This window comes from Dendroctonus ponderosae, unplaced genomic scaffold (assembly GCF_020466585.1).
Source record: "Dendroctonus ponderosae isolate FM_Combo_2020 unplaced genomic scaffold, Dpon_F_20191213v2 Dpon_F_20191213_4, whole genome shotgun sequence".
Lineage (NCBI taxonomy): Eukaryota > Metazoa > Arthropoda > Insecta > Coleoptera > Curculionidae > Dendroctonus > Dendroctonus ponderosae.
This window is the reverse complement of record NW_026018611.1, coordinates 1,362,091-1,388,196: the sequence shown is the minus strand read 5'-3', so window position 1 is coordinate 1,388,196 and position 26,106 is coordinate 1,362,091. Positions and strand designations below refer to the sequence as shown.

Here is a 26,106-nt window from a genome sequence, read left to right as displayed (position 1 = left end):
TTGAACATTTCTACTAAAGTGCCCTCGCCGCGTAAAAAAATTCGTAACTTCCAACCAACTTCACCTGAAAACTTGTAACTTTCGCCACCTCTAAAGAACGCTCCAGTCTTCAAACGCTGAAAATTTCGCTAAAATTCCGCTAACTTCCGATTTTTGGCGACTTTTTGAATTTTGAACCGAAAATTAACGTTTTCACGCAAATACCCTCCCAGCTTAAAAAATTCGTAACTTTCCTCCAACTGCAAGTGGAAACTTCAAACTTTTACTAGCTCGAAAGAACACTTCAAGCTGCAAACGTCGAAAGTTTCACTTAAATTCCATCTACGCCGGATTTTTACCGACTTGGTGAATAATGGACTAAAATTGAACATTTCTAATAAAGTGCTCTCGCCGCGTAAAAAAATTCGTAACTTCCAACCAACTTCACCTGGAAACTTGTAACTTTCGCCACCTCTAAAGAACGCTCCAGTCTTCAAATGCTGAAAATTTCGCTAAAATTCCACTAACTTCCGATTTTTGGCGGCTTTTTGAATTTTGAACCGAAAATTAACGTTTTCACTCAAATACCCTCGCAGCTTACAAAATGCGTAACTTTCAATCTAGCTGAAGTGGAAACTTGAAACTTTCACTACCTCGAGAGAACACTTGAAGCCGCAAATGCTGAAAGTTTCGCTTAAATTCCACCTACTCCGGAGTTTTACCCACTTGGTGAATCTTGCACTAAAATTGAACATTCGAAATCAAATGCCTTCGCAGGTTAAAAAATTTGTATCTTCCCACCGACTGCAAATGAAAACTTCAAAGTGTTACCAACTCGAGATAACAGTTTAAACTGCAAATTCTGAAAATTTCGCTCAACTGGCACCAACTCCCGATTTTTGGCAACTTGGTGAACCAAAAATTACGGTTTTCACTCACGTGCTCCCACCGCGTGAAAAACTCGAAACTTCCAGTCTGCCACAAACAACCCCTTAAAAATCAGCTAATAGAAGACACTTGAACCAAGAAACCCAGAAAAGCACCCAGACACTTGAAAAACCTGCACATTTCCATTAATCAAATGGAATCCCTTAGGAAAGGCATGCGGTTGAGCCTGGCAAAAGCCTTCCTGCGCCCGCACCGCTCCAACCCCAACCTGCACATCATGCTGAACTCAACAGCGACGAAAATCCTGCTGCATGCACAAGGCGCTAGCAAACGAGCGTCTGCAGTTGAATTCGCCTACAAGGGCCAGATGTTTACCGTTCGAGCCTCCAAGGAAATCATCCTATCGGCTGGGGCTGTGCAAACTCCCCAGCTCCTCCTGTTGTCTGGTATTGGGGATAAGGAGACTCTGGACGCTGTGGGGATTGAACAGGTAAGAAGTTCTGATTTTTCTAATTTGTCTAACTTCGTTCTCAATCAGGTGCACGACTTGCCGGCTGTGGGAAAGGGCCTGCAGAATCACGTGTCCTTCGAACTGGTCGCCTCAATCAACCAGGCCAGCCTCAACTCACTGAACATGGAGACGGTTTCTGAGTACGTCCGGAACCAATCAGGGCCCATGAGCTCCACTGGGCTTGCCCAGGTGAGGTTCATTCCATCACAATCCAGGCCTAGTTGAGACTCCTGTTTGTCTGCAGGTAACGGCGAGGGTCCACTCGGAGCAGGCAACGCCCGACGATCCAGACATCCAGTTTTACTTTTTCGGCTTGGGCCCCAAGTGCGCAAAAAGCGGACTAAGTGACGAGCTGACTGACGACAACCAGACAACGCATGTCTCGATTTACCCCACCTATTTGCACAGCAAAAGCAAGGGGTGAGTTAGCCCCTAGTGCGCCCTCTACTAGAGAAAGGCTAATTCTTTGTATGGGCGGTTAGCTACCTGGGGCTCCACTCCAAAGACCCGTTTGCGCCCCCAAAAATCGTCGCCAACTACCTCACAGCTGAGGAGGATGTGATTGGTCTGAGGGCGGGCATTCGGATCGCGCAGCGACTGATCAATTCCCCGATTTTGAGGGAAAAGTACGACATGCGCTTGGAAAAGGACTCGTATGGATCTTGCAGCGAGCAACACGAGTGAGTATCTATTGATAGTTACTCATGGTCGATCACTTCCTCGTGCTTCAACCAGGTGGGACTCGGACGACTTTTGGGAGTGCGCCATTAAAGTGAAGACGGGCCACGAGAACCACCAGGGAAGTTCCTGCAAGATGGGCAGACGCAGCGATCCAGAATCCTGCGTAAATCAGCAGCTGCAGCTCTACGGAGTGGACAGTTTGCGAGTTATTGACGCGTCCGTGTTCCCCACGTTGCCCTCAGCCAATCCGCAGGCCTCCATTGTCATGGTGGCTGAACGGGGGGCGCGCTTCATCAAGGAGCACTACTTGAACAGGGTGCGACGCAAGTAGGCCCAATTCATCACTACACCTTTTGCTTAGTTAAGTACTTATGTATATAGTTCTAGTCGGTATCTGTGAAAGTATCAGTCTCTATCCGAACGTTTGATTAGTTTCCGGTGGCAGGCCGTCGTCAATAGGAGTTTGCTGCTGATGTTTCTCTAGCTCGCTTGGTTAGCGTCTTCAGAGGTGTGTTCATGCGCAACTTGCTAGCTACTTACGTCAGGACCAAACTCCTATCGGGTATAGCCAGAAAGCACGTAAATCATCGATTGTTTAAAATGTTAAACTGTTTATATTAAATGTACGGACGTTACTAATAAGAATAAATGCAAACCGTCGTGTGGCCTTCTCTGGTGTTATTGCGCGAGTCCAGAGCGCATCTGAATAATGCCCGATTTAGGAAGAATGTTGCTTTATTGCACATACTCACAGTATAGATGTTAGTGGCGGATAAAGGAAGGATAAAGTTGATTAGAACAAAACAAATCATAATCAAATGTAAACACCAATGTGACACCAATGTCAACAAACAAAACTAGTGTCAAATTACTACTTACCTTGTAATTATAATTTTTGCCACCAGTGGGCGTCTGAACTTTTGAACTAACGGAGATATTGCCGCGTCCAAGATGGACGACGGAGTTGTCAAAATTTTTCAAAAACCTTGCAAAAATTACCAAAACCCCTCAGAAACATGCGTTTCGAGCCGTGAGTGACTTACGGCACCATTTAGGCAGTTTTTGGTACAAACGTTTCGAATAAGAACTGCTACCTTCTAGATCCTTGTCCGCAAGACAAATTTCATAAACTAACAGAAAATCTTAGCTTACCGCAGTTCTCCATAGCCAGAGCGTATCCCTGACACCAAGCGACGCATTTTCCAGCATAATTTCCCCATTTTCGCTGCTTTTCCTGGCACTGTACAGCACTTGAACCATTCGAGCACTACGTTCCAATCACCTTTGCCAAAATTCCAATAGGGGGCGAAAACAAAACAGACGGCGCAGCAAGTTCACAATCAAAAAGGGCGACCCATTAGAGGATATGACGTCATTCACGACTACATCTCATTATTGAAAATCGAAAATATATTTCGCGAAGTAGGCAAAAACAGATCAATAAACCGGTACAGAGTATAAAATTAAAAAAATGGGTTAAAAGGCGAGCTTAGATTATTTCCTATAGCTTGTACGCGGGTGGTGTATGGAAATATCGCTGCTTTTTCGCTGTGGATCTAAAATGAAGCAATTAACCGGGAATATTCCAGTTTCGCTAAGAACTTACCTGGCACCATTCGGTGTGAATAGTCTGGCGAGGAAAAGCGAATCGGTGCTGGGGGTCTGTATGAGGCCGCTGGTTGGCGGCTCAGGGGCCACATCGACAAAGCGCGCCCAATAATCGCCAGGCAGCCGGATCAAGCAATCCAACACCTATGCCAGAAACACACAGTGGAAAATGCCTTAGAGCGATGCGGAAAACGCACCTTGATCTGCTTCATTGTCTCTGAGATCAGAGTCTCGGTGCTGGGGTTGTCCGACGAATACCCCACGATGGTGGGGCCGAACACTTTGGCCAAATTCTCGATGGGCATCTTGCATTCGGGCGCCTGGGCCACCCTGCAACAATTCCCCATAAACAACTTCCAGGGCCAATCGGGCCTGCTACTCACTTTTGCAAGTGCAACATCATGTATGCTAGAGTGTCGCGGTTGGGCTGCGGCAGCTCAGAAACGCACTGAATTAAAGCTGGGACGACGTCCTGCTGATCCTTGGCTTCAACTGCATGGACAAAGTCCTTCCAACGCCCATAAGTCACTAGTGGCTCCGTGAGCATACGCAGAAAGTCCTTGACGCATCCGCAAAGCACATGAATATCTGTTTGGACAATTGATGGGTAGCCGCGTCCCTTCAGGAACTTTTCCTATAGGGGTGTTCGATTGAGAAGGCGGTCGATTAAGGGCTCTAACTCTCTAGCTACCTTTAAAGAGCGCACTTCCTTCTCAGAGGCCGATATCCGGTAGAGTCCCAACTCTTTCAAGCCTCTCAGCTCGATCTCGTTGGTGCAGTGCACAATGAGGGCGGGCACCATGGGGGACTGCGAGGGCGCGTAATTGCTGATCACCTTCTGGAACAATCGTCAGAACCACCACAGAGAACGGGGGGAAAACTTACCAAAAGGTTTTTGTGATTGGGAGTGTCCACCAAAGGGACACAGGGTAGGGGCAGCAAGTCCGCGCACTCAGTATGGCACAGCGACCGGCATTCCTTACATTTCAGCGCCGTTTTTCCAAACCTACAAAGCTCAGTGATAAACAAAATTCGGGCCCAACCAGGCAAAAACCTACCGGAGTTTCTTCTGACAACAAGCGCACACATCGCCCCCAATTAGCGTCTTCTGCTGCAGCGAATGCTGACGCTTTGGAGCTCTAGGCTGGTTGCAGGCGGGGCTCGAGTTTTTGGCCCAGGATTCAAACACCATATGCGCGGGCGGCATGCTGGGGGCAGTCGACCCGATCCCATCATCCTATTAAAGTCACATCAAAAAGGTGCAATGCAGTTGCATTAAGAAATAGTCGCGCTTACACTGGACGGAGTTGGCTTTTCGGAGTCAGTGCCGTTTGTGTAGGGGATTGATTCAATCACGGAAGTGGCTGTGATGGGGCCCTTTTTGTTGACGGTTACTGTTGTGGTGGTTCGGACCGTATCAGCGACACCAATCTGAAAAATGTGCATAAGACATTGAAGAAACAGCCCCTAAACCACTACTACCTCAACGGCTTTGTGGCCGGACTTTCGCTTCTTCACGGGGGGGTCCGTTTCGCCAGCAGCGCCGCTTCGCCTCTTCCAAACCCTCTCATTATTGTTGCAAGGGTGTTCCGAGGTGTCCAACCCATTCTCAGACTGCGAAAAGCTGAATTCTGATAGCATTGAACCCGTGGAGTTCACTTCGTTGATGCGGCTGAGGTTCCTCAGGTTGCGCTCACATCCGTTGTGATTGTCCAAAAACAATAACTTTTGCTTGGCTTCTTCGTTGATCTTCATATTGTCCTTCAACAACAGCTCCTTCACCTGATCAAGTTGCTCTTGCTGAAAGAACCATCGGTAATCTCAGCTGGAAGTGTCCACATCACGACTTACCAAGCGCCGATTCTCGTGGAGCACTCGCCGGGTTTTCTTCTTTTCCTCGTCGAGCAGGAGGCGTGCATTGTTCATCCGGTGCTCCGACTCGCTGCACTCGTCCACCTTTAGGTTGACCAGGGCCTGCAGCCTTTGGCACTCCTGGAACAGCTCGCAGTAGCGTTCCAAGAGCAGCTGCGACTCTTGGGCGAACGCCTCAAATGACCTTTCGGTCCTTTTGTCCCTTTTATTGCTCATGAGCCGCATCAGGTCGTCGTATAGGGCCACCACAGTCAGGTCAGACAGGGAGCCTAAGCACAAGAGGCGTTTATGGCGTCTGCCTGCTTGGAGGCCGCGAGTTTACTCACCGCACTTGGAACTCTTGGAGCTGATGCTTTCATCTGAATCCGAGCGTTCCGACAGGGCTCTGGGAGTGTAGATGGCTTCGTTGGACCGCTTTAGAATCCGAGATTGGGGAGTTTTGAATGGGGTATCCATCGTGTATCCTCAAGTGCAACTAGCATGGACTAGCAACTTGCTTTGTACAGATTGGTGTTATCGACTCAGTCTGAGCCAAAAACAAGGGTTAAAAACAACAGAAGCTTCCCTAGGAATATGCATTATTCTACAACAGCAACCACTTGGCCGTTAGTCCCTTATAAAGGGGTGACTGTAAAGGAACTCAACTTACCTGTTGGGCCCCTGATTGGATAATCCCAAAAAAACACCCACAAAGTGTTTAAAATTGCACTGAAACCGTTAGCAACTAAAATCGACGGTTAGTTTAAACGCGTATGGTTAACGTTTGACATCTGTCAGAGATCTTGTAGCCAGGTTGTCGGCGCCTGCAAACAAACCAACATCACATCAATCAAGTGCCCAAATTCCAAACATGTCTAGTCAAAATAACAGTCAGCGGCAACATCGCAATGGCTCATTGTTTTCAAACGCCCCATCTGATTCTGACAGTGACAAGTTTGTAAAAGCCCCAAATCTCTGCCGAGTGTTTTGCGCCCCATTTTCCCGAAAATGATCGACCCTGCAAAGTTGCGGCAATGGCTAGCGAAGGTAGTACTGGACGCTTGTGCAACGGGCGGCTTAAATTGTCTGTTTTTGCAGTACCAGAACCCGGACTCCACTTTCAGGGACATCAACAATGCAGTGAACCACTACCAAGGGCTACAGCCGCAGCAGGACTCCTACAGTAACAGCCTGGCTAGGGGTGATTTGCTGCTGTCCTAATTGCCTCTTTGTTGCAGCTTTTGTGGACGGCACCACCATGGACTTGGTTAATTTATCAGGAACAATTCCAGTCACTTACAAAGGGTCGACGTACAACATTCCCATTTGCATTTGGTTAATTGACACGCACCCGAAGAACGCGCCCATTTGCTATGTGAAACCCACTCCAGACATGGCGGTTAAAGTGTCGATGTTCGTGGACCAGAATGGAAAGATTTATCTGCCCTATTTGCATGACTGGGTTCCTGTAAGTGTCGCCCTTTGGATGTTGGGCGGTGGAACTGATTAAGGTTTTTTCAGAGTGCTTCTGACCTGATCGGCCTGATCCAGGTGATGATTGTGACCTTTGGGGATCAACCCCCTGTGTTTGCCAGGCCAAAGGAAAGCAACAGTCTGCCTTATCCACATGACTGTAAGTTAGCATGCCTCCTGCGGAAGCTCAAAGTACAATTGGTTTTTAATAAGCTTTCCTGCCGACACCGACGAGTTATGGGGGGCCGCCCTACCCGTCCAGCACCCCTTACCCCATGCCTGGCGCCTACAACAAGCCGGGCTTTCCTTTTTACCCGCCGACCACTAATAATGCCTTCCCCAGTTTCCCTCCTTACCCCAACAGTCCGTTTCAAGGGTTTCCCAAGCCAGGGAACTTTGGGGCGGCTGATGTTCCCATCAGCAGTGGGACAATTAAGGTATGCAACTGTTAAGCGCCCCATGGAACATCAGCCCTTAAGCGCAGAGCTGTTTTCAGGACGAGCACATTCGTGAGTCGCTGCTGACGGCCATTGAGGAGAAACTGCTGAGGCGGATGAAGGAGCAGTATTTCCAAAATCAGGCCGAATTGCAGACGCTCAAAAGGACCCAGGAAGAACTGAAGCAAGGCAAGGCCAAGCTGGACGCCATGTTGAGCAGGCTGGAGAAGGAACAGGTGGGTTTGGACCAGGCAGAGAATAACGCTAAAGTAGAGGCTAATAATTGAGCGGTGTTTAGAATGACCTGCAGAAAAACGTGACTCTACTGAAAGACAAGGAGCAGGAGCTGAACGTGGCCATTGAAAAGATTGGAACTCAAGAAGCCATTGACGTGGATGATGCAGTAACAACCACGGCCCCCTTATACAAACAGTAACTAGTTAATTAATTCATCCTGGAGGTTCAATGAGCGAGTTCACTTTCCGCCATAGGTTGCTCAATGCCTTTGCGGAAGAAGCAGCACACGAAGACGCCATTTACTACATGGGGGAGGCTTTGAGGTGTGGAGTGGTCGACCTGGATGTGTTCTTGAGGCAGGTCAGAGCGCTGTCGAGAAAACAGTTTATGCTGCGCGCTCTCATGCAGAAATGCAGACAGAAAGCCGGGTTGGTTATTTGAATTATTGCAATTGAAACAAAATAGGTAACAGAGCCTGATTATTCGTTACTATCTAGAGATAAGCAGTTATAGAGTATTTTACTATATCCTTATTTAAAGTTTTAAAGTAGCTTGGACGAAAATATATTTTCTTTTATAGCCGCAACATGTTTAATTGCTTTTCTTACGTGACTTAATCGCTGCTGTCTCGAGACTTGGAACTTTTTGCCTTCTTGTGCTTCTTATGCTTTTTCTTGTTTTTCTTTGCTTCGTCCTGGTGGCCACTTCTCTCCCTTGAATGTTTCCTTTTCCGTCTAGGTTCATCAGTATCTGAGTCCGAATCGTCATTATCAGTCGAGTGGTCTTTTTTATGCTTCTTAGAGGATTTCTTGCGCTTTTTCTTCTTCAACTTGTCGCCCAGTTCCTCTTTACGGAGCTGAGTTAGAGGAGTCACATAATCCAGTTCGGAGTCACTGCTAGTGCTGCTCACATCCAGCACTATTTCCTTGTTGGGGTCCACTTTCAAGAAGTTCCGACACTGATAGGTCAAATGGCCGGCGTAGCCACATTTCTTGCATGCTGCCCGTGTGGTTTCCTTGGCAGGGGGAAGGAGTCGGGATGCGTACTCGTTGTTCATGGCCCCAAAATCCCCTTTGCTACACTATGTAAAGATCCAATTTCAATCTACTGTTGATATGTAAACATTTATGACAAGCGGAGTTGTGAGGTTAGTTTGTTCGAGAATAGTTTGGTAATCTGTGACGTTAACCATAGAGAAAGTAAAATTTTACTTACTCTATGACCTTAACCAACAATTTAAATAAGTTTTTCTGTGGCACATTGCAGACATGGAGGAGACCGAGGTTAAGGAGGAAAATGGGGAAAATACAGTAAAAAAGGTTGAAAGAACTATCCTGGACATTTTCCGCAAGTTAATCAACCCCCACGAGAATGTTCGAGTGAAAGCCGGCTCCTCTCTACTCAATTACTTGGTGAAAACTGCGAAAAACTCCGAGGTAAGGTTATCTATGCAGTTCCAACATGCGGCAATTTAACCGATTGTACTAATTCAGGGCCAAGCTGAGCTGAAATACGCACTTGCGAGGCTGGTTAGGGGGCTGGGGTCCCCAACCTTCGTAGCTAGAGCTGGATATTACAGCACGTTGGTGGCCTTGTTGAACTTGAGGCAGGACATCAATCCCAGCGATATATTAGATCTGGTGGAGACCGAGCTGCACACCTCAAGGAAAAATAGCGATGCGGTAAGCTTGATGGCATTTTAAGGCTATTCAGCTGGTCTAATCTATGTGGGTTTAAAGGAAAATGCGGATATAAGGTCGGGGCAGATTCTGGCCTTTGGGGCGGCAGCCCGCACTGATCTATGGAAGAGAGCCAGCTCCAAACAAAAAGAGGATCTGCTGAACCTTGTGCTTACAGCCGCCAAAGAGCGCGTGTATTTGGGGCTGTTTGCGTACAGCTTTATCGTCGATCTTGTTGCCGCGGTAAGTCAACCGCTGCAATTTTACCTGAACAACTCTTCAACCAATTTTGACTCCTAAATATTTCGGTTTTAAGAGAGCAACTCTGGAGAAACGATTATTCTAAATCAGTGTATGCTTAAAACTGCAAAAACTTAATTAACTTGAAGAATTGCGACTTTTCCAGGACCCTGCTATCAGGGGCGACGCAGTTTTCTCGAACAGATTACGGGAGGAAGGGCTCAAGCCCTGGGCAGAACAGACCCTGGACTCACTCTACTTGGTCTTGAGCCTCAAACTGTTAAATCCGGCACTGTTCTCCAAGAAGCATATAGCCGAGGGTTTAGGCACCCGCGAAATAATTTGCCCGGACAGTTTGGAGCCCTTATGCAAGATCCTCATGACCATTCCGCGAGTGACCTCTTTGAAGCATCCAGCATTTGAAGCGGTAGTGAAGCTTCTCACTCCTGATGTAACCAGCAGTTTTTTCGACGAATTGGACAAACACCTCAAAACGCCCAACCGCAACCGACTGCTGGTGTTTATCAAAATAATGACCATCACGCTGCGCCAGCCGCAGTTGCTCAACCACACCGCCGATTTATTTACGGACAACCTCATTCGGCAACTCCTGGGCTACTTCCGGACCTTCAAGGGCAACCAGAAAGACAACGAGTATCGGGAAGCTGTCCAGAAAATGTTCCAGACGCTTATTGAAGCATTCCAGGAAAAGCACGCTACTTCTGCCCTGAAAATAGCCGTAATCAGGAAGTTCCTGTTTAACCCGGGCACGTTTGTGTTTGAAAAAGTGACGAAAAGCAAAGTGGTCCAGCAAATCACGCAGAGTCTGGACGCGGAGGGAGTTAAAGAGCTGGCAGCCGTCTACAAGGGAGTGGTGGATGGGACCGAGAGCATCAACTCTGAGAATGAAAGTGAAACGTGGCTGAACAACGACCGGCTGTACAGCGCCCACTTGCTCATCAAGCTGCTCAACTTGCCCACCATGAAGCTCGAGAGCGACTGGAAGGTAGAACAGCTCACTTTCCTACTGGAGATTTCCTTGCTGAAGGGAACCAACGGCATGAATGTTGGACGCGAACTAGCCGGTAAGTGTGGTGGCTTCAGTCAAATGCAAAAGTTTTCAACGCCCTTTAATTGCAGAGTCCCTTAAAGCCGCCTTCTACGGGGCCTTGGACCTGAAGCTGTCCAAGCTAGAGGAGCTTCAGTCGATCCTGCTGAAGCTGGCCCAGCATTTGAGCGCGAAAATCAACGAGGAAAACCTGGAAACCGAGTTGAGAAACCCCATATCTTCGGAAACATTCCAGCTGTGGCAAACAACCATGAAAAAGGTGGAGAAGATCGAGAACAGGCAGAAAAAGGGCGGCATCAAGGCCGTCTTTTTGACGCTGTTCCTGCACATGGGGCTGCAACTGTTCAACGATGTTCAACTGGCCAGCGACTCGCTCAAAGAGCTGTTTAGTTGCTACGACAGGGTGAAGAAGGATAAAAAGGCGCAACCTGCCGCCGAGTCGGAAGACGACCCTTATTGGACGGAAGTCGTCGTCGATCTCTTCCTAAACCTGCTCTCGCACAACTCCCACCTACTCCGGAGCATCATCAGCAGCGTATTCCCTCATTTGTGCACCTATATGAACTCCACCACCATTCACCAAATCGTCAGCGTTTTGGACCCGACCAACGACGAAAACCCCCTGTCAAAAACCGTGGACAGCGACTCTGAAGAGTCCGAAGCGGAGGAGGCTGAGGATGAGGAGGACGAGGTAGATGAACAGTCAAACGACTCAAATTCTGAGCCCGAGAGCGAATCGGAAGAAGACGGGGAACCGGAGTCTGCAACGGACCGACTGCGAATGGCGCTGCATCAAGTGCTGACCAACGACGACAACGAAAGTGTAGACTTGGACGACATGAGCGACACTGAAGGGGAGCGCTTGGACCAGGCGCTAGGCGAAGCTTTCCGGGAATTCCGCCCAAACCGCGGCCGAAGGAAAAAGCAGAGCAAAGATCAGGAAACGCTCACGCATTTCCGCATTCGAGTGCTGGATCTGATAGAAATATACCTGAACTCCAGCCCCTCCATGCTGCTCACCTTGGAGATCATGCTGCCGCTGTTGCAGTCGGTGGAGTTCAGCATACGCGACGAGCACCAGAAGCCGCTAAACGACCGGCTGCGCAGCGTGCTCAAGAAGCTGCTGGGCCTCAAAAAGTTCGACAACATTGAGGGCGTTGATCACACCATCCTGGCGGACCTCTTCAAAAGCCTGTTGGACAAGGGCAGCAAAAACGCGCTCATTGTGCAGGAAATGGGGGAGCAAATTTCGCAGTGTTGCATTTTCGTTATCAAGTGCTCGCAAATTCTGGGTGCTGCCTGCAAAGGGGCGAAACGCCTCAGGGCGGCGATTCTGGAAGTGGTCAGTGGGGAGCTGCAAAGCTTCCTCACCAGACGCGACTGCCTCACCCCCTACGTGCTCTTCAAGAACATCCTGCAACAATGCTGGGAGGGAAACATTGGCCTCGCCATCATCTTGCAGGAGCTCTTATTCAGCGCGGACGTCAGACAGTACCAAAAGAACCAAGTGGCCGAGCTGTTGAAGCTCTTCTACTCCAACCAGCGGTTCTTCAGCCAGTTCCAGGCCAAAGTGGAGCGCAAAATGGCCGAGGCGCATCAGCACTTCTCCTCCAGCATAGTGGAGTACTTCCAGGGCCTGTGCGAGAACCCGGAAAACCGCAACGTTAAGGAGCGGTTCATCTGTAATTTGTTCCATCTACTCGCCGCCATGAAGCAAAGCCCTCTGGAGCTGAGTGAGGTTTCTTGGCCGGAAATCGCCCATCAAGTAACTGAGTACCGAAGTTACAAGTCGTTTTCCAGTGACGCCAAGTTGGCTTTCAAGAAGCTGTGCAAACTGCTCAATATCTCCAACGTGGTGCCCATGAAGCCGCACGTCACCAAGCTGCCCGCCCTCATTGAGGAGAAAAATGATAGCGACGACCAAGAGGAGGAACCAAAGGAGCGCAGGAAGAAGCGGAAGCGCAAAAGCAACGAAACTCTCAAGCTGAGGAAGGAGGCCAAGCAGTTGAGGTTGGAGAGCTTGAGCAAGGGGTTGGAGCACGCGGCGGAGTTTGCCAACTCAGTGGAGGAGGAGGTTAAGGACGTGGAGCCCCAGGAAGCTGAGGAGAGCGACCAAGAGGCCACCACACCGAGCCCTAAAAAAATCGGCAAAAGCAATCGGCACAGCATAGCAGTAAACGGCAACCGGGACTCTCCAAAGAGGATCAAAAAGAAGCGCAAACTTAGTGAGTAATTTAGAGGAAGTCTGTTTTTACTTAATAAAAATACAAAAAATTGAGGAGTCTTCTCCATCCTAGTCCTCCACCTATAAAACGCGCAGGTTGCCAACAAATTTAAGAAAACCAGAAAACTTACATCGATCTCCGAATCGCTGGACGACACTTGTCCAAACAGCAACTTCTCTGGAAAGTTAATTAATTAGTACTAGAGGAGTGGACTACGGAAGCTTTTAACCGAATTGGCAACTCGTTTGCGGCGGGCCGTTCTCATACTGGACTTCAAATCTGGTGGAAGTCTGAAAGGACTAGTTCAAAACCCTTCCAATGGGTGTAGCTGAGTTGAACTCACCGCTTGCAGATCGGTGCTGAGCAAGTAATACAACTCCCTGTTAACCATTTCAGCCTCCTCAGCTACTTCAGGATTCACCAGGGTCTTCCTGAAGCGTCTCCTCCTTACATTTTTCAGTGGCAACGTGTACCCGTGCGGAGACTCTGCTGTGAATTGATTCAGGGGCTCTTCAGTGCATTGCACAATCATTGTAATGTCGGCGGTCTGCAAGGATAGCGCCAAAACCACTTTAATCGCTGGCTTTGTGTGGAATATTGCAGTTTACTTTGAACAGAGTGGAACGGTCGCCAACGATGTTTGTCTTGTAGGATTCCACGATTGTGGGCAGTTTAATGAGATAAGCCGACAGTCGCTTTCTTCCTACGATGACTGCGCCCACTCCTGTGGCGATGTTGAGGTCAATTTTCAGGGTGTTTTTCAGCTTTTGCGGCTTGGTGCGAAGAATGGTCCGAATTGAGTCTGCCTGTCGCTGTAAGGGGCCTTAGATGGGGAGCCGAAGGCCCGTACTTTTACATACCTGGGGCAGTCTGAGGATGAATTGCTCTTCGAGCTCGACATCGGGTTTACCCTTCCTTTGCATTTTCCACAATTTCAGCGTTTTCCTCGGGAAGATTAGAGGCGTTTAAATTTGTAACGTTTCACTGTCAGATCGGCCAGACTGTCTCGGGCAATGTTGCCGTTGATATGTCATTAGTGGCCTGGGGTAAGATTAATAATTTTAAATCTTGCTATGAATTGCCCTGTTTGGCCCTTTTTTATTCATTTAACTTTCAGGTAATTTTCGCAGTTTTATGCATGGAAGCTAGCGAATTAATCTCCAAAGGTTCGAACAATAAGCTGAAACCGGAATACCTTGTTACTCAGTCCCTCTCTGTCACTCCCAGGAAATTTGGCTGAAAACCCCCCAACCCAACCTCACAGTTGCTGGTTGCTGTTCTTAACCTGCAAAGTTGAAGTTCGTTTTCAAAACAATCATCTTATTAATTGAGGATTTCCTAATGTGAGGCCAGCGGCCCGAAAAATGCCTCGACCGGACACGAATTTCACCTGCTGCGTGTGTTTGGGCGCAGCCCTAAATCTGAGCAAACTCTCCTGCAAGGACGCGAACAAAGTCTCCTGGCACACCAAGCTGCAGTTTTGCATAGCAGAAATTGTAAGTGTTAGTCTCAGGCTTCAAATCAATTCTTTGCATGGTATTCTAATTGCAGGAATGGCCAATATCCTACTTCATATGTGAAGAGTGTGCCAAGCTGCTAGAGGTGGCCTACAGTTTCAGGGAGGCCTGTTTGAGGGCCGAGGAGGAGCGCCAGAGGAACGAGTACCCGCAGCAGTTGAAGGATGAAGTTAAAGAGGAGCAGGAGGTGGAGAAGGCTGACGCTAGTGAAGTTGAGGACTACGCAGCATCTAACAGCGACCAGGACGATCAGCCAGAGACCATCAGCTATGGCCTGCAGAGGAAGAAGAAGCGGAAAAAGTTGCAGTTCTCCTGCGAGAAATGCGACAAGGTCTTCAATTCTAGCATAAAACTGGTGAATCATTGCGTGAGCGATCACGACATGCAGAAGCTAGATGTCAGGCCGTTTATCTGTGATAGGTGAGCCTGCTGATCGGTGCCGGCGGTTTTAACGGCTTTGGTTTGCAGGTGCCCCAGCAGGTTTTGCAACTCGTCCAACCTGCTTCAGCATGTCAAGTACCACGACGCTGTGAGGTCGAATATGTGCACGTACTGCGGCAAGGGCTTCATTACGAAAACTGATCTGAACATCCATGAGAAGCAGCACTTGAATAAGCGCGAGTACCGCTGTGATGAGTGCGGCAAGTGTTTCAACACCCACAAAGATATCAGGTACTAATTGCAGCACACTGGCTTAGAAGTTGAGTGACTGGGCAGTTTTTTTTAGATCACACAAGCTGGTTGTGCACACGGACTCGACCACTTGGAAGTACTGCTGCGAGATCTGCAACAAACCGTTCCCAATCAAGTCGAACTACGACAGCCACATGAGGAGACACACTGGCGACAAAAAGTTCGAGTGCCACTTGTGCCAGCGCAAGTTCACCGATAAATGCGTGCTCCAGAGGCACATGAGGACACATTCCAACGTGAGGGAGTACAAGTGCACCTACTGTGCCAGGGAGTATAAGGACCAAAGAGTGCTGAAGGTTTGCTTCCCCAAGGGGGTTTCTTCCAATGGGGTTTCACCGCTATCGTTTGCAGGTGCACATGGCCAAAATCCACTCAATCGGCCTCGGCCAGATCAAGATCCCGCTCAAGGAGAAAAAGTACATCTGCCACATCTGCCCCAAGTCCTACTACGCGAAGAACAAGCTCACCCGCCATTTGTACACCCATTCAGGGGAGAAACCCTACGACTGTCCCATGTGCGGCAAGAAGTTCAACGATAAATCCTACGTAAAGCAGCACTTGCGGAAAACGCACAACTTGGAGGAGCTGCAAAACGAGAAAGTCGACTTTTTGGCGCCTCCGGACGCGTTTTGCAAAACGGAGGCAAACGTGGAATTTGCAAGGTAAATGGCTGATTGGTGAAAAGGACTTGGCGCTGATTGTTCTAAGACACGGAAAGTCGAAAAAAAACCCAGCTACAGTAAGTTGATTGGTTGCTGAGACATCAGGACTAAAGGCTTAATCACTAGACCCTTGGTTTCCAGTGCATCTCGAGGGATAAAGTTTAAAAGCGCGTTCATTCGGGAACACTTTGGAACCGACTAGTGGCTTTTTGTACAGATTTCGCCGTTGCTTGCAGCTAGTTTACAAGCATTTGGTCAGTTTTTCCGTATATTTTGGGGTTGTTGGGATTCAGTTGCTTTTAACTTCTACCCCATTAGCAAAAGTGGAACTTTGAAGGCACCATTTGAAAAGGCATTCTTTTCTACATAAAAACGCCCCTTTCATCAAAAGCCTAAATTCAACCGTTTTTGAGAAAAACGGGCTCTGATAGTAAGAAACATGCAGCTGGCAGCATGGGTTTTTATCGTAAAATCCTCTTTGATCTGTGGAATAAGGGTATTTTTTGGTGTTGAAAACAACGGCTCTTCAAACAGTGTCTTTAAATGGTCATTTAGCCAGTTATTTCAGTTTATTCAGTTTGGATGATCCTGCATAGGAGACGGTTATTATATTGGTTTCTAAAATATTAAGGTTAAGTGCAATTTAACGAAATACTGCGCAAAGTGCAAGAATCGGGTTAATTTTCGGAAATTTTTTATTGTAAATTTTTTGTATAATACACTTTAACACATTAAAATGCATTTATTAATAAATTTGAAAGAGTATTTTAAGAAACATGTGTATTAATCAATTTTCGTGAATTTTGGTTTCTAAATAAAAAATTAATCAAAGACAAAAATGCGATGAAGTGTTTGGTAATTAAATAAATTAAGCCTTTCGATCAGTTGGTTTTTGAAATTGACACATTTTCCCCTGGCACTGCTGTCCGTCTCTGTCGCTCTCCCACTGTCTCTGTTGCATCCTAGGGATATTTTCACCAAACCGGGTGTCTAATCGCAGCCGTTGGTGACACTGACAATCCAGGAAGCCTCCATCTTGTCCTGTGGATGTTGATTTGGTGATTGTGGAGCGGAGAGGTTTATTTGTTGTTTTGGTGTGAAAAATGGGCACCAAAGAGGAGAAAAAAGAGCCAACTCCGCTGAAGAACAATGTAAAGCCTTATGGCAAAGTGTTGTTAACGTTGAAGAACCAATTGTTGCCCGAGGAAAAGCTGGCAAACACCCCGTCACAGAATGACGGGCTCAGTATGGACGCGGAAACTGATTTACGGATTCACGGTTGCGAACAGATCCAAACCGCTGGGATCTTGCTGAAACTGCCTCAGGTGGGTTCACTTTTCCATTAACCCAAAGCTTACCGCGGCGCCTCGTTTCAGCATCTCTTAACCTATAAAATCCTTCCCCCGAACAGTTATTAACGCTGGTTTTGGCCGCCTTCTTCTAGGTCGCAATGGCCACTGGGCAGGTGCTGCTGCAAAGGTTCTATTACTCAAAAAGCCTCGTGAGGCACCCAGTTGAGCACACCGCAATGGCTTGTGTGTGTTTGGCTTCCAAAATTGAGGAAGCCCCCCGAAGGGTGCGCGACGTTGTAAACGTCTTCACTCACATCCGACAAGTGAACTCTGGAAAGTAAGTATCATCTTTTTGTTCTTAATTTTTTTATGATTTTTTCTTCTAATTAAGTGTTAAATGTTCATGCATCAGCTGCTGGTATGGCGGCTCTAGATAGTTTAATCTTGAAGCATAACTTTTTTTGAGCGGTGAGAGGTTTATGGGCTCGTTACAGTGCAGGCCGTTTCCTAGAGGAACCTGTTCACTGTGTTAGTTTTGATGATTTTCTCTTGTGGAGGTTGTAGATTTGTTAATAATGTCTCTGATGCTCTGACAATCAGGTAACACTCCTTTAACGCAGGAGCTTGATTCTTACGTTTCACAGGCACGAATGCCTTAAATAAACCTGCTTTTCCATTCGGGATTTACCAGATGCTACGCAACTTTGCGTTGAAATGTTTATTTGGCCCTAACGTTTCGCTAGCATCTTGAAAGGTATCATTTTGCCGACGAAACGACATGCTAACGCAACGCCAGAACCAAATTCCTATCGACGTCGGTTATGCTTTGTACGGTAGAGTGAATGCATGCTGTGTTCTGCGGAGGTTACCTGGAATTATGTAGTTTTGGGCTAAAAGTTGGGCGTTTCTCGCCCAAGGGGGTGTGATTTAATTGAAACCTGTTCCAATTGCCCCCAAACTCCTGGGCATTCGCCCACTGATCCCCTCAAAATATGTGAAGGTTTACTCAATTGAATTCCTTGAACTGTGAGTTGAAGAACTCAGTTAGGCCCAATATTTGGAACATATCAGCCACCTGAAAACTCACTAACAAACTGAGCTTTACACGTGAATCAATAGGTATTGAGGTGTAGCAGTTAAGCTTTGATTCTGAATTAAAGCTTAACTCGCCGCCGCCCTAATCATGGGACATGTATTGTCATGTACCGCACAGTAAGACCGGGTAGATTCAGTGAGTAAGACAATTAGCAGCTAATTACAATGTTGATTAAAACATGTTTTCCTGAATCGGTTTTGTTTTGTACGATGCACAAATAAAAGGTACTCAAGTTTTATTGTTATTACAGAGGCTCCCCAAAAATTGTACTGGGTGTGTCAAAAAATAACACCAAATCCAGAGACCTGAGGATCTTGGCTCTAAAATAGAGCCATGTCAGTCTGGGTGAGCATAAACTGCACGCAATGAAACGACATATTTTGGATTTTTCATTTTGTGGTTGCCCCGACCTGGACACGCAAGGTATTGTATTCGGTTATTGATCGATTATCCTTCAATTAGCCAATCGATGCCGGCCCTATTGAGCCTTTTATTAATCAATGTTATTTTAGATGAGCGTTTTCCTACTGCTCTAATGTTTACAGATTGGAATTGCAAAGTTGCTTGTTTCAGAGTGGAGGTAAGTGGCTCTGGATATTGAACTGCACCCCCTCGACCTGCAGGTTTTCACTGAGTAATCAGCAATATCGTTTTATGCTAAGGTCTAATTGTAAAGTAGGAAATCAGGGTAATTCTAAGCTTTAACGCTAGTTTGCCTGAAACTTTCCAGCAAGTGTTCAGTAGCAGTTTAATTGCGCATTCTTTACTGTAAACCGTGTCCGGATGTTGCAGATATCTGGCAAATGGATGAGGAATGAACGTTTAAGAGCAAAGTAAGAACGTTCATTTTTTAATTATTGTAATTTTCAGCTTTGGACTCGCCCTGATTTATTCTACGCAAATTAACCAGCGCTTAGGCAATTTTTCAGGAGCTATTTGAAATGATCGACTGAGCGTTTGAACGCATCTTCCCGCTATTTATTGCCACTTAGGTCGCTTTTTATCTTGGCGTTGCAGGTTTTCGGGCTGAGTGACTATTTTACCCAGCTTCTGAGGAAAATGCCAACCTGAAGGCAAATTTACATTGGGCATGATTTTTAGACAAATTTGCTAATTTCGCCGGTTTCAGAGAAAAATTGCACTTTGCGACGTTGCTAGCGATTCGACTCAGTTCGATATTGATTTTTAATGCATGCCTTGCTGCTAGAAACGCTTGCATTTGGCCATAATGAGGCCTTTGAGTAAACTAAGAGTACATTTTTGCGAGCTAATTTTTCCACTCAGTCCCAAAATCTACATTACACTGCATGTGAATTAACGTGCATAATGGGGCTGCACATATTGGCAAAACGTGTACAGAAGTTCAGTTGTTGATCTCAAGTAGCTTCGGAATAGCAGCTATTATTTCAGTTTCCAAACGCACAATGCGCTGTTGCATTTGGACCACCCTGTATAATTTAGAAGCTGCCAGGGTTTTTTTCTGACTACCTGAACTATTTTTGCTTTAAAAATGCCGAATTTTGCTTAATTTAGAAACGCGTCTGCTCATTGTGGTTTCTGCAATAAACCATTACGAAATGCCAATTTAAGCAAAGTTGGGCTTGTGGTTTGACTCTATAAAACGTACATTTTAAGTGCAATTGAGGAGCCAGAAATCAGCAGGGCCGCATTTAAAGCACAGCACCATCCAGGTTGGCTGGAAAACTGCGTTTGTTTGGTAATACTGGCATGTTCAAGGTGTTAGGAAAGTGAAGTGTTTTTCGAGCAACGATTTGCCGAAGAAAACACTGCTTGTTGGGGCAACGGTTCGGTCATTTAAGCCACCATCAGGGCTAAATATGGGGGGAACATTGGCCCGAGAAGAACAGTGTTTTCTTCGGCAATTCGTCATTTTTTACGTTTGTTACGTCCTGCAGTGTGGTAAACTGCGCCAGCCCTGAAAGTTGAAAGTAGATATTTGCTCTTCCAATCTGTAAATCGATCGCGATAAGAAAGTACTACATAATATCGTTTCCAAAATATGTCGATTTTGTTGCGCAAGCATCGAAACTGGATGAAAAGAATGGACAGAGAACTGGACTCTTCAAAGCCATGAAGAGAGAAAGCAAGTTCGATGTGCTTCTGATCACATTTGTTGAAACAGCCCCATTTTATTATCTATCTACTAATAGTTACAGATTTTTTTAGATCTCCCTCTTCCATTCAGTGATTTGGGGGCCCGGAAGAGAAAGAGAACAGTGGGATAATAACGGTTGTACAGGTAAAAGTAGAACTTTAGGGTGGGGCGTCCTTTTTCATCACTTAAAAAGTTGTGCTTCAAGTTAGCTGTAGGTGCAAGAATAACCGTTTGTCTAGACTATAATTATTTACTGCGGTGCCAGTTTCGTAATGCAATTGTCAACATTTCCTGCTTTTCCCACAGCCCGATACACCCGGTTGTTTTGGACGAGAATTATATCCATTTGAAAAACATGGTCATTAAAGCTGAGAGGAGAGTGTTGAAGGAACTTGGATTTTGCGTGCACATTAAGCATCCCCACAAGGTAAAGCCATTTCTGTTACAGCCAATGATCAACTCACTGTGTGCTCAACCGAGTGGTTCATTTTTGGGGAATTTCACTCAGAAACTCTTTATTTTTAGATTATTGTGATGTACCTGCAGGTTTTGGGGTTCCAAAACAACCAAAAGCTGATGCAATATTCCTGGAACTACATGAACGACTCGCTTAGGACCGACGTTTTTGTGAGGTATTTTAATTGTAGATAGGCACTGTGATCGATTGTCGACTAAACTCCGCTCTTTGCACAGATATCAACCGGAAACTGTGGCCTGCGCCTGCATTTACCTCACATCGCGGAAGCTGAAGATTCCGCTGCCAAAGAGCCCACACTGGTACACAATATTTGGGGCCTCCGAGCCAGAGATCCGCGATATTTGCATCAGGATCCTCAAGCTGTACAACCGGCCAAAGGTGGGCATTTTTGAACCTTTTTTGGGCGAACAGCCAGTGATAACGGGGCCTGTTTTGCAGTCGAACATTGAAGACCTGGAGCAACAAGTGGAGAAGTTGTGCGAAAAGTACAAGAGCAATCTGCGGGCCAAAACGAAAGGCGCTAGCGGGGCCGTTTCGCCGAACAACAACAGCCAGGAGCACCAGAAAACGTCCGCCCACAACGCCTGGGGCGGATTTATCAGGTGAGTTCGAGTTTAGTTCAACAGACTGACTGGGCGTCTTTCTGAGGGCTGCGCTTGTTAATTAGCAAAGTCGTTATCCGCGGAAATGGCAGAGTTTTCGGTCAGTGCAGTTGACGCAACTGGTAGATGAAAAATTAACGATCGATATCCGCAAAATTGCGCCCAGGAAGTTAATTGTAGATGTACTGTAGCCTGGATGCTTATTTTCAGCCGTTCGGGTAGTCATATGCCGCCCCCTGTGAACGATAAAAGATCGCGATCGCGGTCCGAAACCCGCTCACCAGACCGGAGACACCATAAAAAGTTGTCAAAGAAGCACCGATCGCGGACGCGTTCCCCGAAGAACCACAAGAAAGACCGCAAGCGGAAAAGTTACTCGCGCAGCAGAAGCAACACGCCGCATAAACAGCGGAAAACCAGAGATCGGAAGCGCAGCAGATCGCACAGCAACGAGCGGGAGGGCAAGAACGACCGTTACATTGATAGGTACGAGGACAAGTATGATCGAGAACGGAAGTACAAGGATGATCGCGACGGCAAGCACAAAGAGGACAGGGAGCGGTACGATGAGCGCAAGGAGAGAAACTCGAAAAAGTACGAACGAGATGAGAAGTACAGGGAGAGGGAGGACAACTACAAGGAGCGAGAAGAGAAGTACGGGACCAGAGAAGAACGGTACTCGGCCAAAGCCGAGAAGCGCTCGAAGAAGGCAAAGCACAGGGATAGATCCGAAAGTAGGTCGAAAGACAAGAGAAGAAGAAGCTAGGAACGGCCCGGTTTGGTACATAGTTTAAGATAACCAGGACTTTTTTGTTATTTTGGATTTTACTTTGTGTATATATTTTCGAGCGCCATTGTCCAGCCATTGAACCAGTCCATCGAGGCCAGCGCGAAACCCGACTTGTGTAAAGTACCTGTAAGTAATAAATATTTTCCTTATACACTGAACGGTTTATTAACATTCTAACAACAAATCGCAGTTCGGAAATGAAATTAACAACCTAGATTCAGTTACTCGTTATATATTAGTAAAACGATAATAAAAAGTGCTCAACAGCTGCGGAAAAATCGACTCACTCGATTGAAACAGCCGACTTTTCCTTGATGGGTAATCATAAAAAATTAGGTACTCAGCGGATATTTCCGGTAGAAACAAGTAAAAAAGTGTTCACGCAACAAAACAGTCTTTCTCAATGACAAACAGGTAACAAACAACGGGCGCCTTCCCATCGGCAGCCAGAGCGCAACTGAAACCATCCTTCACGCAAGAACAACTAAAAACCGCGGAAGGCTCTGGCCGCGATGGGACTGCTAACAGAAAAAAACGTTCCGAGAGGGACACCGACCGCAGCTTTTCTAATAGAAAAATGGATTTTGGAAGTAGGTGTCCCCCGCTCCCAAGTTTCGCACGCCGGGATTGTTATAGGTGGGAAATCGGGTAAATCTACTGGGTAGGATCGGTCGAGACGGTACCGTCAAGTCTCTAAACGGCATTAAACTTGTTCTTGTTAGTGCGGGGTAGCCTAAGGAAAATGCCTCATTAGTCAGCGGCCTGATGGCGAACGATTTGCTGCAATTCCAGGATTTTTATAGATATACATTGGCCGAATGGGGCCCACGGGAAGCTCTCAGGCCCGACTTGACCGCATTAAAAGCTGGCCAATGGCTAACATTATTAACGAGCAAGAAATTGGACGGGTTTCGAGCCCATTAGCGCTCATCCGCTGGGCGGAGCATGGAAATAACACTCCCAAAACAGGTACCAGTAATTTATCGATCGAAACCCGTCCAGGACGTGCCTGAGACCAACGCATTCAATTTTTTATCCCAGCTTTTAGTCAAAGTAACCATCGCGCCCCACGGTTGGACGCCCTGTGCGGCTTACCTGACGAGAACAACCTGGCCAACCGTAGGCTAACACAACAAAACATTGAGTTGGAAACAATTAAAGCCGCCTCCTCTTACCCCTGGCACCTATTCCGCCGCCCAGCGGGTTCCACGCCTCCAAATACTGCGCCTTCTGCCTGCCGTGGTCCTCGGCCACCCGGACGCTCAGCGGCAGCACGGCATTGTCCAGCATTTTGCCGTCCAGGTGGGCGATGGCCGCTTGCGCCTCCTCGCCTTTGGAGAACCTTTCGAAACAAGTGCTCAGCTCCAAAGTGATCAGAGCTCGGGAGTGGGGCTTACCTCACGAAGGCCACGCCTCTGGGCAGTCCGGTGTGTTTGTCTTTGAGCACTGTGCGTTGCACGATCTCGCCGTAGTGCTTGAACAGATTCTCCACGTCCTGCTCGGTGACATCTTTCGGGAGGTTGGTGATGTACAAGTTGGAGTCTTTCATGTCGGTGCCCGGCGGTCGGGAGTAGGACACTTTAAGCCGCTTATTTCTACGAGGAAAACCCGCCCAGTTTAGTTCCGGCGTTCCCCAGCGCAGGTTCTACTTTACCTGAAACTGAAACCGTTCAGGAGGTTGATGGCCTTGGCGGCGTCCTCCTCATTGAAGTACTTGACGAAGCCGAAGCCGTAGCTGTAGCCGGTTTTGAAGTCGCGCATTATTTTGATGTTCTCTATGTTCCCCAAGGGGGCGAAGATCACCGCCAGGTCCTCCTCGGTGGCGAACTGCGGAATGTAGTTGACGATCAGCTTGCTTCTGTCCAGGGCGCCCGCGCAACTGTCCCCAGCCCCATTGTTTTGCTCCATACTGTCCAGACAGTCCTCGTGGAACCCGATATCCTCACTGAACTGACCGCTTGACGCAAACTGGAAATTGATGGGAAACTTTGACATGCGATATGGTGGGCTCGTTGTTCACCTGGCACATGGCTGGGGATGATACCAAGTGCTACAACAGCCAAGGCCACAACATGCCTGTACTCTTCCCGCTCAACCCCAAGGGGTTGGGGTTGGCACCCTCAATGAACTCGGTTAGGGTGTTCAATGGGATACATCACCTGTTGGTGGCCCGGGAAAAAGTGGGAGAAACGACCAAGGTTCACTTGGAGCTGCTGACTGAAGCTGACTCAAGAGCTGCAAGCTACGCACTTTTGCCCAAAACACCGAAAATTTTCAAAATTACTCAACCGCTTGGAAGTTGCTGTCATTTCGACAGTTGCGACATGCGCATTCGCTGTCTAAACCGTCTTAAACATAGAGACATCTATGGGTCTGGTTCCAGCAACCAATCAAGCATGATCGGAAATGAAAAATAATCAATTTTTCTATCGTTGTTTTATAAAAAAAAAAGTTCAGTGATATGCTGCATATAAAATTGGCAAAGGGCTGGCTTGGACTCGAAAATTCAATCAGTCTCGCACCCGAAGTGCTCGACAACAAATTCATTAGAGTTGTGCCGAGCCCTTCGGGCACGACCTTGAAACCCTAGGGCTTCAATCTAACCTAAAGCTTCTTTGTTTAGAACCCTGCAAATGACAGGCCCTGTCAGATGCACCTCCACTCTAACTACCGCGTAAATTCCAAACGCAGCAGATGCAGAAAGGTTCTAACGGCCGCTTGTAAGCAATAAAAGTAGCGACTTACCGGAAAAGCTCCCAGCTTAGTGCCAAACATGTCTGAAATCAAAAGGTTGGATCATAACAAAAGGCCGCAAAACTGACCAGCAGATAAATGCACTCAAACAAATCGCGAAAATCTATGCAATAGCCGAAGACATAAAGGGGCTTTCGGCAGTCGGGGCTTTGCATATTACATTACATAAGGACCACTGATGCGAGGCCTTTAAGGTTAGGACAATTGTTTCACCGGAGAACTATCTAAACGATTCATGTCCCACCTGTATATGAATTGCTATGGATAAGGGCTGCTCACCTGCGAAGTTCCTGCTAGATGTGGACAGTTGTCTAGATTTTATTAACTGGGAAAATGTGATTTGATTAACTCTTTGCAGGTCCAAGCGTCTGTTAAAGACGCAAGCGTTTTGATGCGGGCCTCGCAGTGGTTTTCGCTATTTTTAGCCTTTAAATGCCGGCTTTTTTGTTTACAAACCGAAATTTACGCGAAATTGTGACAGAAATAAACATAAACAAATTGAAATTTGCCCACACTAGCAGGAGACTGTACAGGCGGGTGGCGCTTGACGGTGGCCCGTATAGATGGCGCGACACACGAGACTAGTAGCCTTAGCCAATGACTTTTAGGCGGTTGATTGATAATTAATTAATATTATTAATTAAACATGATTAAGCAGAGGTTTAAAACGCTCCAGCTCCTCCAGGGAATCGTGGCCGTCCTTAGGCGAAAATTCAGCTCTCTTGGATCCAGGGGGGATTTTTGAGCGGTTGCTAAAGTTGTCCTCAAAAGCGGTGAAGCTTGAAACTGAAAGTTTGCAGTTTCAAAAAATTGAAAGTTTCTCCGTCTACTACGAACACTTGGTTCGTTCTATGTATGAAAGCTCAGCCAAATCGCATTAAAGGCTGATTGTGCAGGAGTTGTCAAAGATGGTCTTAAGAGCAACAAAAGCGAAATATGAAGGGCCCCACAAAAAAATTCGTTCCTTCAAGCGCTGTACAGGCAGCGACTTCAAATTTCGTCCATCTGTTAAGAAGGCATGACTCTTTTTGTCCACAAAAGCTCAGCGAAAAGTAACTAAGTGTTGATTTTTCAGAGGCTGTTAAAACTTAGGCCCATGCGCGCTTAAGATGAAAACTGGACGTAGTCAAACAAAAATTCCTCGCTTCAAAACTACAAGAGCCCGCGACTTGAAAGTTTGTCCATCTATTCGTAACACTTTGTTGTTGTCGTGTGCCAAAATTCAGCT

General features: G+C 47.0%; 9 protein-coding genes across 12 annotated transcripts in view; 5 read left to right on the top strand and 4 right to left on the bottom strand.

The window, feature by feature from the left end:
- LOC109542959 (glucose dehydrogenase [FAD, quinone]) overlaps positions 1–2,726 on the top strand; it is a 17,187-nt gene extending 14,461 nt beyond the window's left edge. Inside the window, exons 5-9 of the mRNA XM_019912433.2 lie at positions 1,075–1,357; positions 1,406–1,567; positions 1,623–1,798; positions 1,861–2,058; positions 2,114–2,726. Of these exons, the coding sequence (XP_019767992.2) occupies positions 1,075–1,357; positions 1,406–1,567; positions 1,623–1,798; positions 1,861–2,058; positions 2,114–2,390 (1,096 nt within the window). The 3' untranslated portion in view covers positions 2,391–2,726. The remainder of the gene's footprint in view (positions 1–1,074; positions 1,358–1,405; positions 1,568–1,622; positions 1,799–1,860; positions 2,059–2,113) is intronic.
- Positions 2,727–3,451: 725 nt separating this feature from the next.
- Positions 3,452–6,359, bottom strand: LOC109542958 (rac GTPase-activating protein 1). Of its 2 annotated transcripts, none has more exons than XM_019912432.2 (12): positions 6,189–6,359; positions 5,866–6,104; positions 5,519–5,808; positions 5,150–5,467; positions 4,964–5,098; positions 4,726–4,904; positions 4,553–4,673; positions 4,359–4,505; positions 4,051–4,301; positions 3,865–3,997; positions 3,666–3,811; positions 3,452–3,615 (listed from the first exon to the last, which is right to left on the bottom strand). In XM_019912432.2, the coding sequence occupies exons 2-12, from the start codon at positions 5,993–5,995 to the stop codon at positions 3,561–3,563; spliced, it is 1,905 nt and encodes a 634-aa protein (XP_019767991.2). In that variant the 5' UTR covers positions 5,996–6,104; positions 6,189–6,359; the 3' UTR covers positions 3,452–3,560. The 2 variants fall into 2 exon arrangements, with proteins under 2 accessions (XP_019767991.2, XP_019767990.2); XM_019912431.2 differs by having other exon boundaries at positions 5,866–6,065.
- Positions 6,360–6,420: 61 nt separating this feature from the next.
- On the top strand, positions 6,421–8,247 carry LOC109542960 (tumor susceptibility gene 101 protein). The gene is made up of 8 exons (XM_019912435.2): positions 6,421–6,565; positions 6,617–6,701; positions 6,757–6,986; positions 7,040–7,151; positions 7,205–7,428; positions 7,488–7,664; positions 7,727–7,860; positions 7,920–8,247. The coding sequence occupies exons 1-8, from the start codon at positions 6,527–6,529 to the stop codon at positions 8,104–8,106; spliced, it is 1,188 nt and encodes a 395-aa protein (XP_019767994.1). The 5' UTR covers positions 6,421–6,526; the 3' UTR covers positions 8,107–8,247.
- On the bottom strand, positions 8,214–8,818 carry LOC109542962 (protein SREK1IP1). The gene has a single exon (XM_019912437.2). It carries the CDS (start codon positions 8,720–8,722, stop codon positions 8,279–8,281), a length of 444 nt encoding a protein of 147 aa, XP_019767996.2. The 5' UTR covers positions 8,723–8,818; the 3' UTR covers positions 8,214–8,278.
- A 71-nt stretch (positions 8,819–8,889) lies between these two features.
- LOC109542966 (myb-binding protein 1A-like protein) lies at positions 8,890–12,929 on the top strand. Its single transcript, XM_019912439.2, has 5 exons — positions 8,890–9,101; positions 9,159–9,347; positions 9,405–9,587; positions 9,751–10,669; positions 10,725–12,929. Exons 1-5 carry the CDS (start codon positions 8,934–8,936, stop codon positions 12,884–12,886), a joined length of 3,621 nt encoding a protein of 1,206 aa, XP_019767998.2. The 5' UTR covers positions 8,890–8,933; the 3' UTR covers positions 12,887–12,929.
- Positions 12,876–13,899, bottom strand: LOC109542971 (transcription initiation factor TFIID subunit 7). The gene is made up of 6 exons (XM_019912446.2): positions 13,739–13,899; positions 13,487–13,690; positions 13,222–13,425; positions 13,108–13,168; positions 13,009–13,055; positions 12,876–12,958 (listed from the first exon to the last, which is right to left on the bottom strand). The coding sequence occupies exons 1-6, from the start codon at positions 13,799–13,801 to the stop codon at positions 12,947–12,949; spliced, it is 591 nt and encodes a 196-aa protein (XP_019768005.2). The 5' UTR covers positions 13,802–13,899; the 3' UTR covers positions 12,876–12,946.
- A 229-nt stretch (positions 13,900–14,128) lies between these two features.
- LOC109542969 (zinc finger protein 391) lies at positions 14,129–16,576 on the top strand. The gene is made up of 5 exons (XM_019912441.2): positions 14,129–14,374; positions 14,430–14,815; positions 14,864–15,067; positions 15,123–15,384; positions 15,440–16,576. Exons 1-5 carry the CDS (start codon positions 14,243–14,245, stop codon positions 15,752–15,754), a joined length of 1,299 nt encoding a protein of 432 aa, XP_019768000.2. The 5' UTR covers positions 14,129–14,242; the 3' UTR covers positions 15,755–16,576.
- Positions 16,577–16,745: 169 nt separating this feature from the next.
- On the top strand, positions 16,746–22,282 carry LOC109542967 (cyclin-L1). The gene is made up of 7 exons (XM_019912440.2): positions 16,746–17,075; positions 17,195–17,379; positions 20,561–20,681; positions 20,780–20,886; positions 20,948–21,110; positions 21,171–21,334; positions 21,545–22,282. Exons 1-7 carry the CDS (start codon positions 16,854–16,856, stop codon positions 22,098–22,100), a joined length of 1,518 nt encoding a protein of 505 aa, XP_019767999.2. The 5' UTR covers positions 16,746–16,853; the 3' UTR covers positions 22,101–22,282.
- Positions 22,274–25,385, bottom strand: LOC109542970 (sex-lethal homolog). Of its 3 annotated transcripts, none has more exons than XM_048665648.1 (6): positions 25,158–25,385; positions 24,870–24,901; positions 23,779–24,092; positions 23,522–23,719; positions 23,300–23,466; positions 22,274–23,248 (listed from the first exon to the last, which is right to left on the bottom strand). In XM_048665648.1, exons 2-6 carry the CDS (start codon positions 24,897–24,899, stop codon positions 23,169–23,171), a joined length of 789 nt encoding a protein of 262 aa, XP_048521605.1. In that variant the 5' UTR covers positions 24,900–24,901; positions 25,158–25,385; the 3' UTR covers positions 22,274–23,168. The 3 variants fall into 3 exon arrangements, with proteins under 3 accessions (XP_048521605.1, XP_019768001.2, XP_019768003.2); XM_019912442.2 differs by having other exon boundaries at positions 22,274–22,857; positions 25,158–25,384; XM_019912444.2 differs by lacking the exons at positions 24,870–24,901; positions 25,158–25,385 and adding an exon at positions 24,284–24,447 and having other exon boundaries at positions 22,274–22,857.
- Between the last annotated feature and the right edge of the window lie 721 nt (positions 25,386–26,106).

What these genes read in the sequence shown, in the direction of transcription:
- LOC109542958 (XM_019912432.2), bottom strand. Translation starts at nt 5,995, where the DNA reads ATGGATACCCCATTCAAAACTCCCCAATCTCGGATTCTAAAGCGGTCC. An exon ending in CTCCAAGAGTTCCAAGTGCG is followed by an intron (nt 5,809 to 5,865) that starts GTGAGTAAACTC and finishes TCTTGTGCTTAG; the next exon opens with GCTCCCTGTCTGACCTGACT. An exon ending in CCAATCACAAAAACCTTTTG is followed by an intron (nt 4,506 to 4,552) that starts GTAAGTTTTCCC and finishes CGATTGTTCCAG; the next exon opens with AAGGTGATCAGCAATTACGC.
- LOC109542960 (XM_019912435.2), top strand. Translation starts at nt 6,527, where the DNA reads ATGATCGACCCTGCAAAGTTGCGGCAATGGCTAGCGAAG. An exon ending in ATTTGCATGACTGGGTTCCT is followed by an intron (nt 6,987 to 7,039) that starts GTAAGTGTCGCC and finishes AGGTTTTTTCAG; the next exon opens with AGTGCTTCTGACCTGATCGG. An exon ending in TCAGCAGTGGGACAATTAAG is followed by an intron (nt 7,429 to 7,487) that starts GTATGCAACTGT and finishes AGCTGTTTTCAG; the next exon opens with GACGAGCACATTCGTGAGTC.
- LOC109542962 (XM_019912437.2), bottom strand. Translation starts at nt 8,722, where the DNA reads ATGAACAACGAGTACGCATCCCGACTCCTTCCCCCTGCCAAGGAAACC.
- LOC109542966 (XM_019912439.2), top strand. Translation starts at nt 8,934, where the DNA reads ATGGAGGAGACCGAGGTTAAGGAGGAAAATGGGGAAAATACAGTAAAA. An exon ending in AAACTGCGAAAAACTCCGAG is followed by an intron (nt 9,102 to 9,158) that starts GTAAGGTTATCT and finishes GTACTAATTCAG; the next exon opens with GGCCAAGCTGAGCTGAAATA. An exon ending in TCGTCGATCTTGTTGCCGCG is followed by an intron (nt 9,588 to 9,750) that starts GTAAGTCAACCG and finishes CGACTTTTCCAG; the next exon opens with GACCCTGCTATCAGGGGCGA.
- LOC109542971 (XM_019912446.2), bottom strand. Translation starts at nt 13,801, where the DNA reads ATGCAAAGGAAGGGTAAACCCGATGTCGAGCTCGAAGAGCAATTCATC. An exon ending in TCATCCTCAGACTGCCCCAG is followed by an intron (nt 13,691 to 13,738) that starts GTATGTAAAAGT and finishes GGCCCCTTACAG; the next exon opens with CGACAGGCAGACTCAATTCG. An exon ending in TCAGCACCGATCTGCAAGCG is followed by an intron (nt 13,169 to 13,221) that starts GTGAGTTCAACT and finishes TAGTCCTTTCAG; the next exon opens with ACTTCCACCAGATTTGAAGT.
- LOC109542969 (XM_019912441.2), top strand. Translation starts at nt 14,243, where the DNA reads ATGCCTCGACCGGACACGAATTTCACCTGCTGCGTGTGTTTGGGCGCA. An exon ending in AACACCCACAAAGATATCAG is followed by an intron (nt 15,068 to 15,122) that starts GTACTAATTGCA and finishes AGTTTTTTTTAG; the next exon opens with ATCACACAAGCTGGTTGTGC. An exon ending in AGGACCAAAGAGTGCTGAAG is followed by an intron (nt 15,385 to 15,439) that starts GTTTGCTTCCCC and finishes TATCGTTTGCAG; the next exon opens with GTGCACATGGCCAAAATCCA.
- LOC109542967 (XM_019912440.2), top strand. Translation starts at nt 16,854, where the DNA reads ATGGGCACCAAAGAGGAGAAAAAAGAGCCAACTCCGCTGAAGAACAAT. An exon ending in ACATTAAGCATCCCCACAAG is followed by an intron (nt 20,682 to 20,779) that starts GTAAAGCCATTT and finishes CTTTATTTTTAG; the next exon opens with ATTATTGTGATGTACCTGCA. An exon ending in GCCTGGGGCGGATTTATCAG is followed by an intron (nt 21,335 to 21,544) that starts GTGAGTTCGAGT and finishes GCTTATTTTCAG; the next exon opens with CCGTTCGGGTAGTCATATGC.
- LOC109542970 (XM_019912442.2), bottom strand. Translation starts at nt 24,899, where the DNA reads ATGTTTGGCACTAAGCTGGGAGCTTTTCCG. An exon ending in AGAGGCGTGGCCTTCGTGAG is followed by an intron (nt 23,467 to 23,521) that starts GTAAGCCCCACT and finishes TTGTTTCGAAAG; the next exon opens with GTTCTCCAAAGGCGAGGAGG. An exon ending in CGGCGGAATAGGTGCCAGGG is followed by an intron (nt 22,858 to 23,299) that starts GTAAGAGGAGGC and finishes CATTTTCCTTAG; the next exon opens with GCTACCCCGCACTAACAAGA.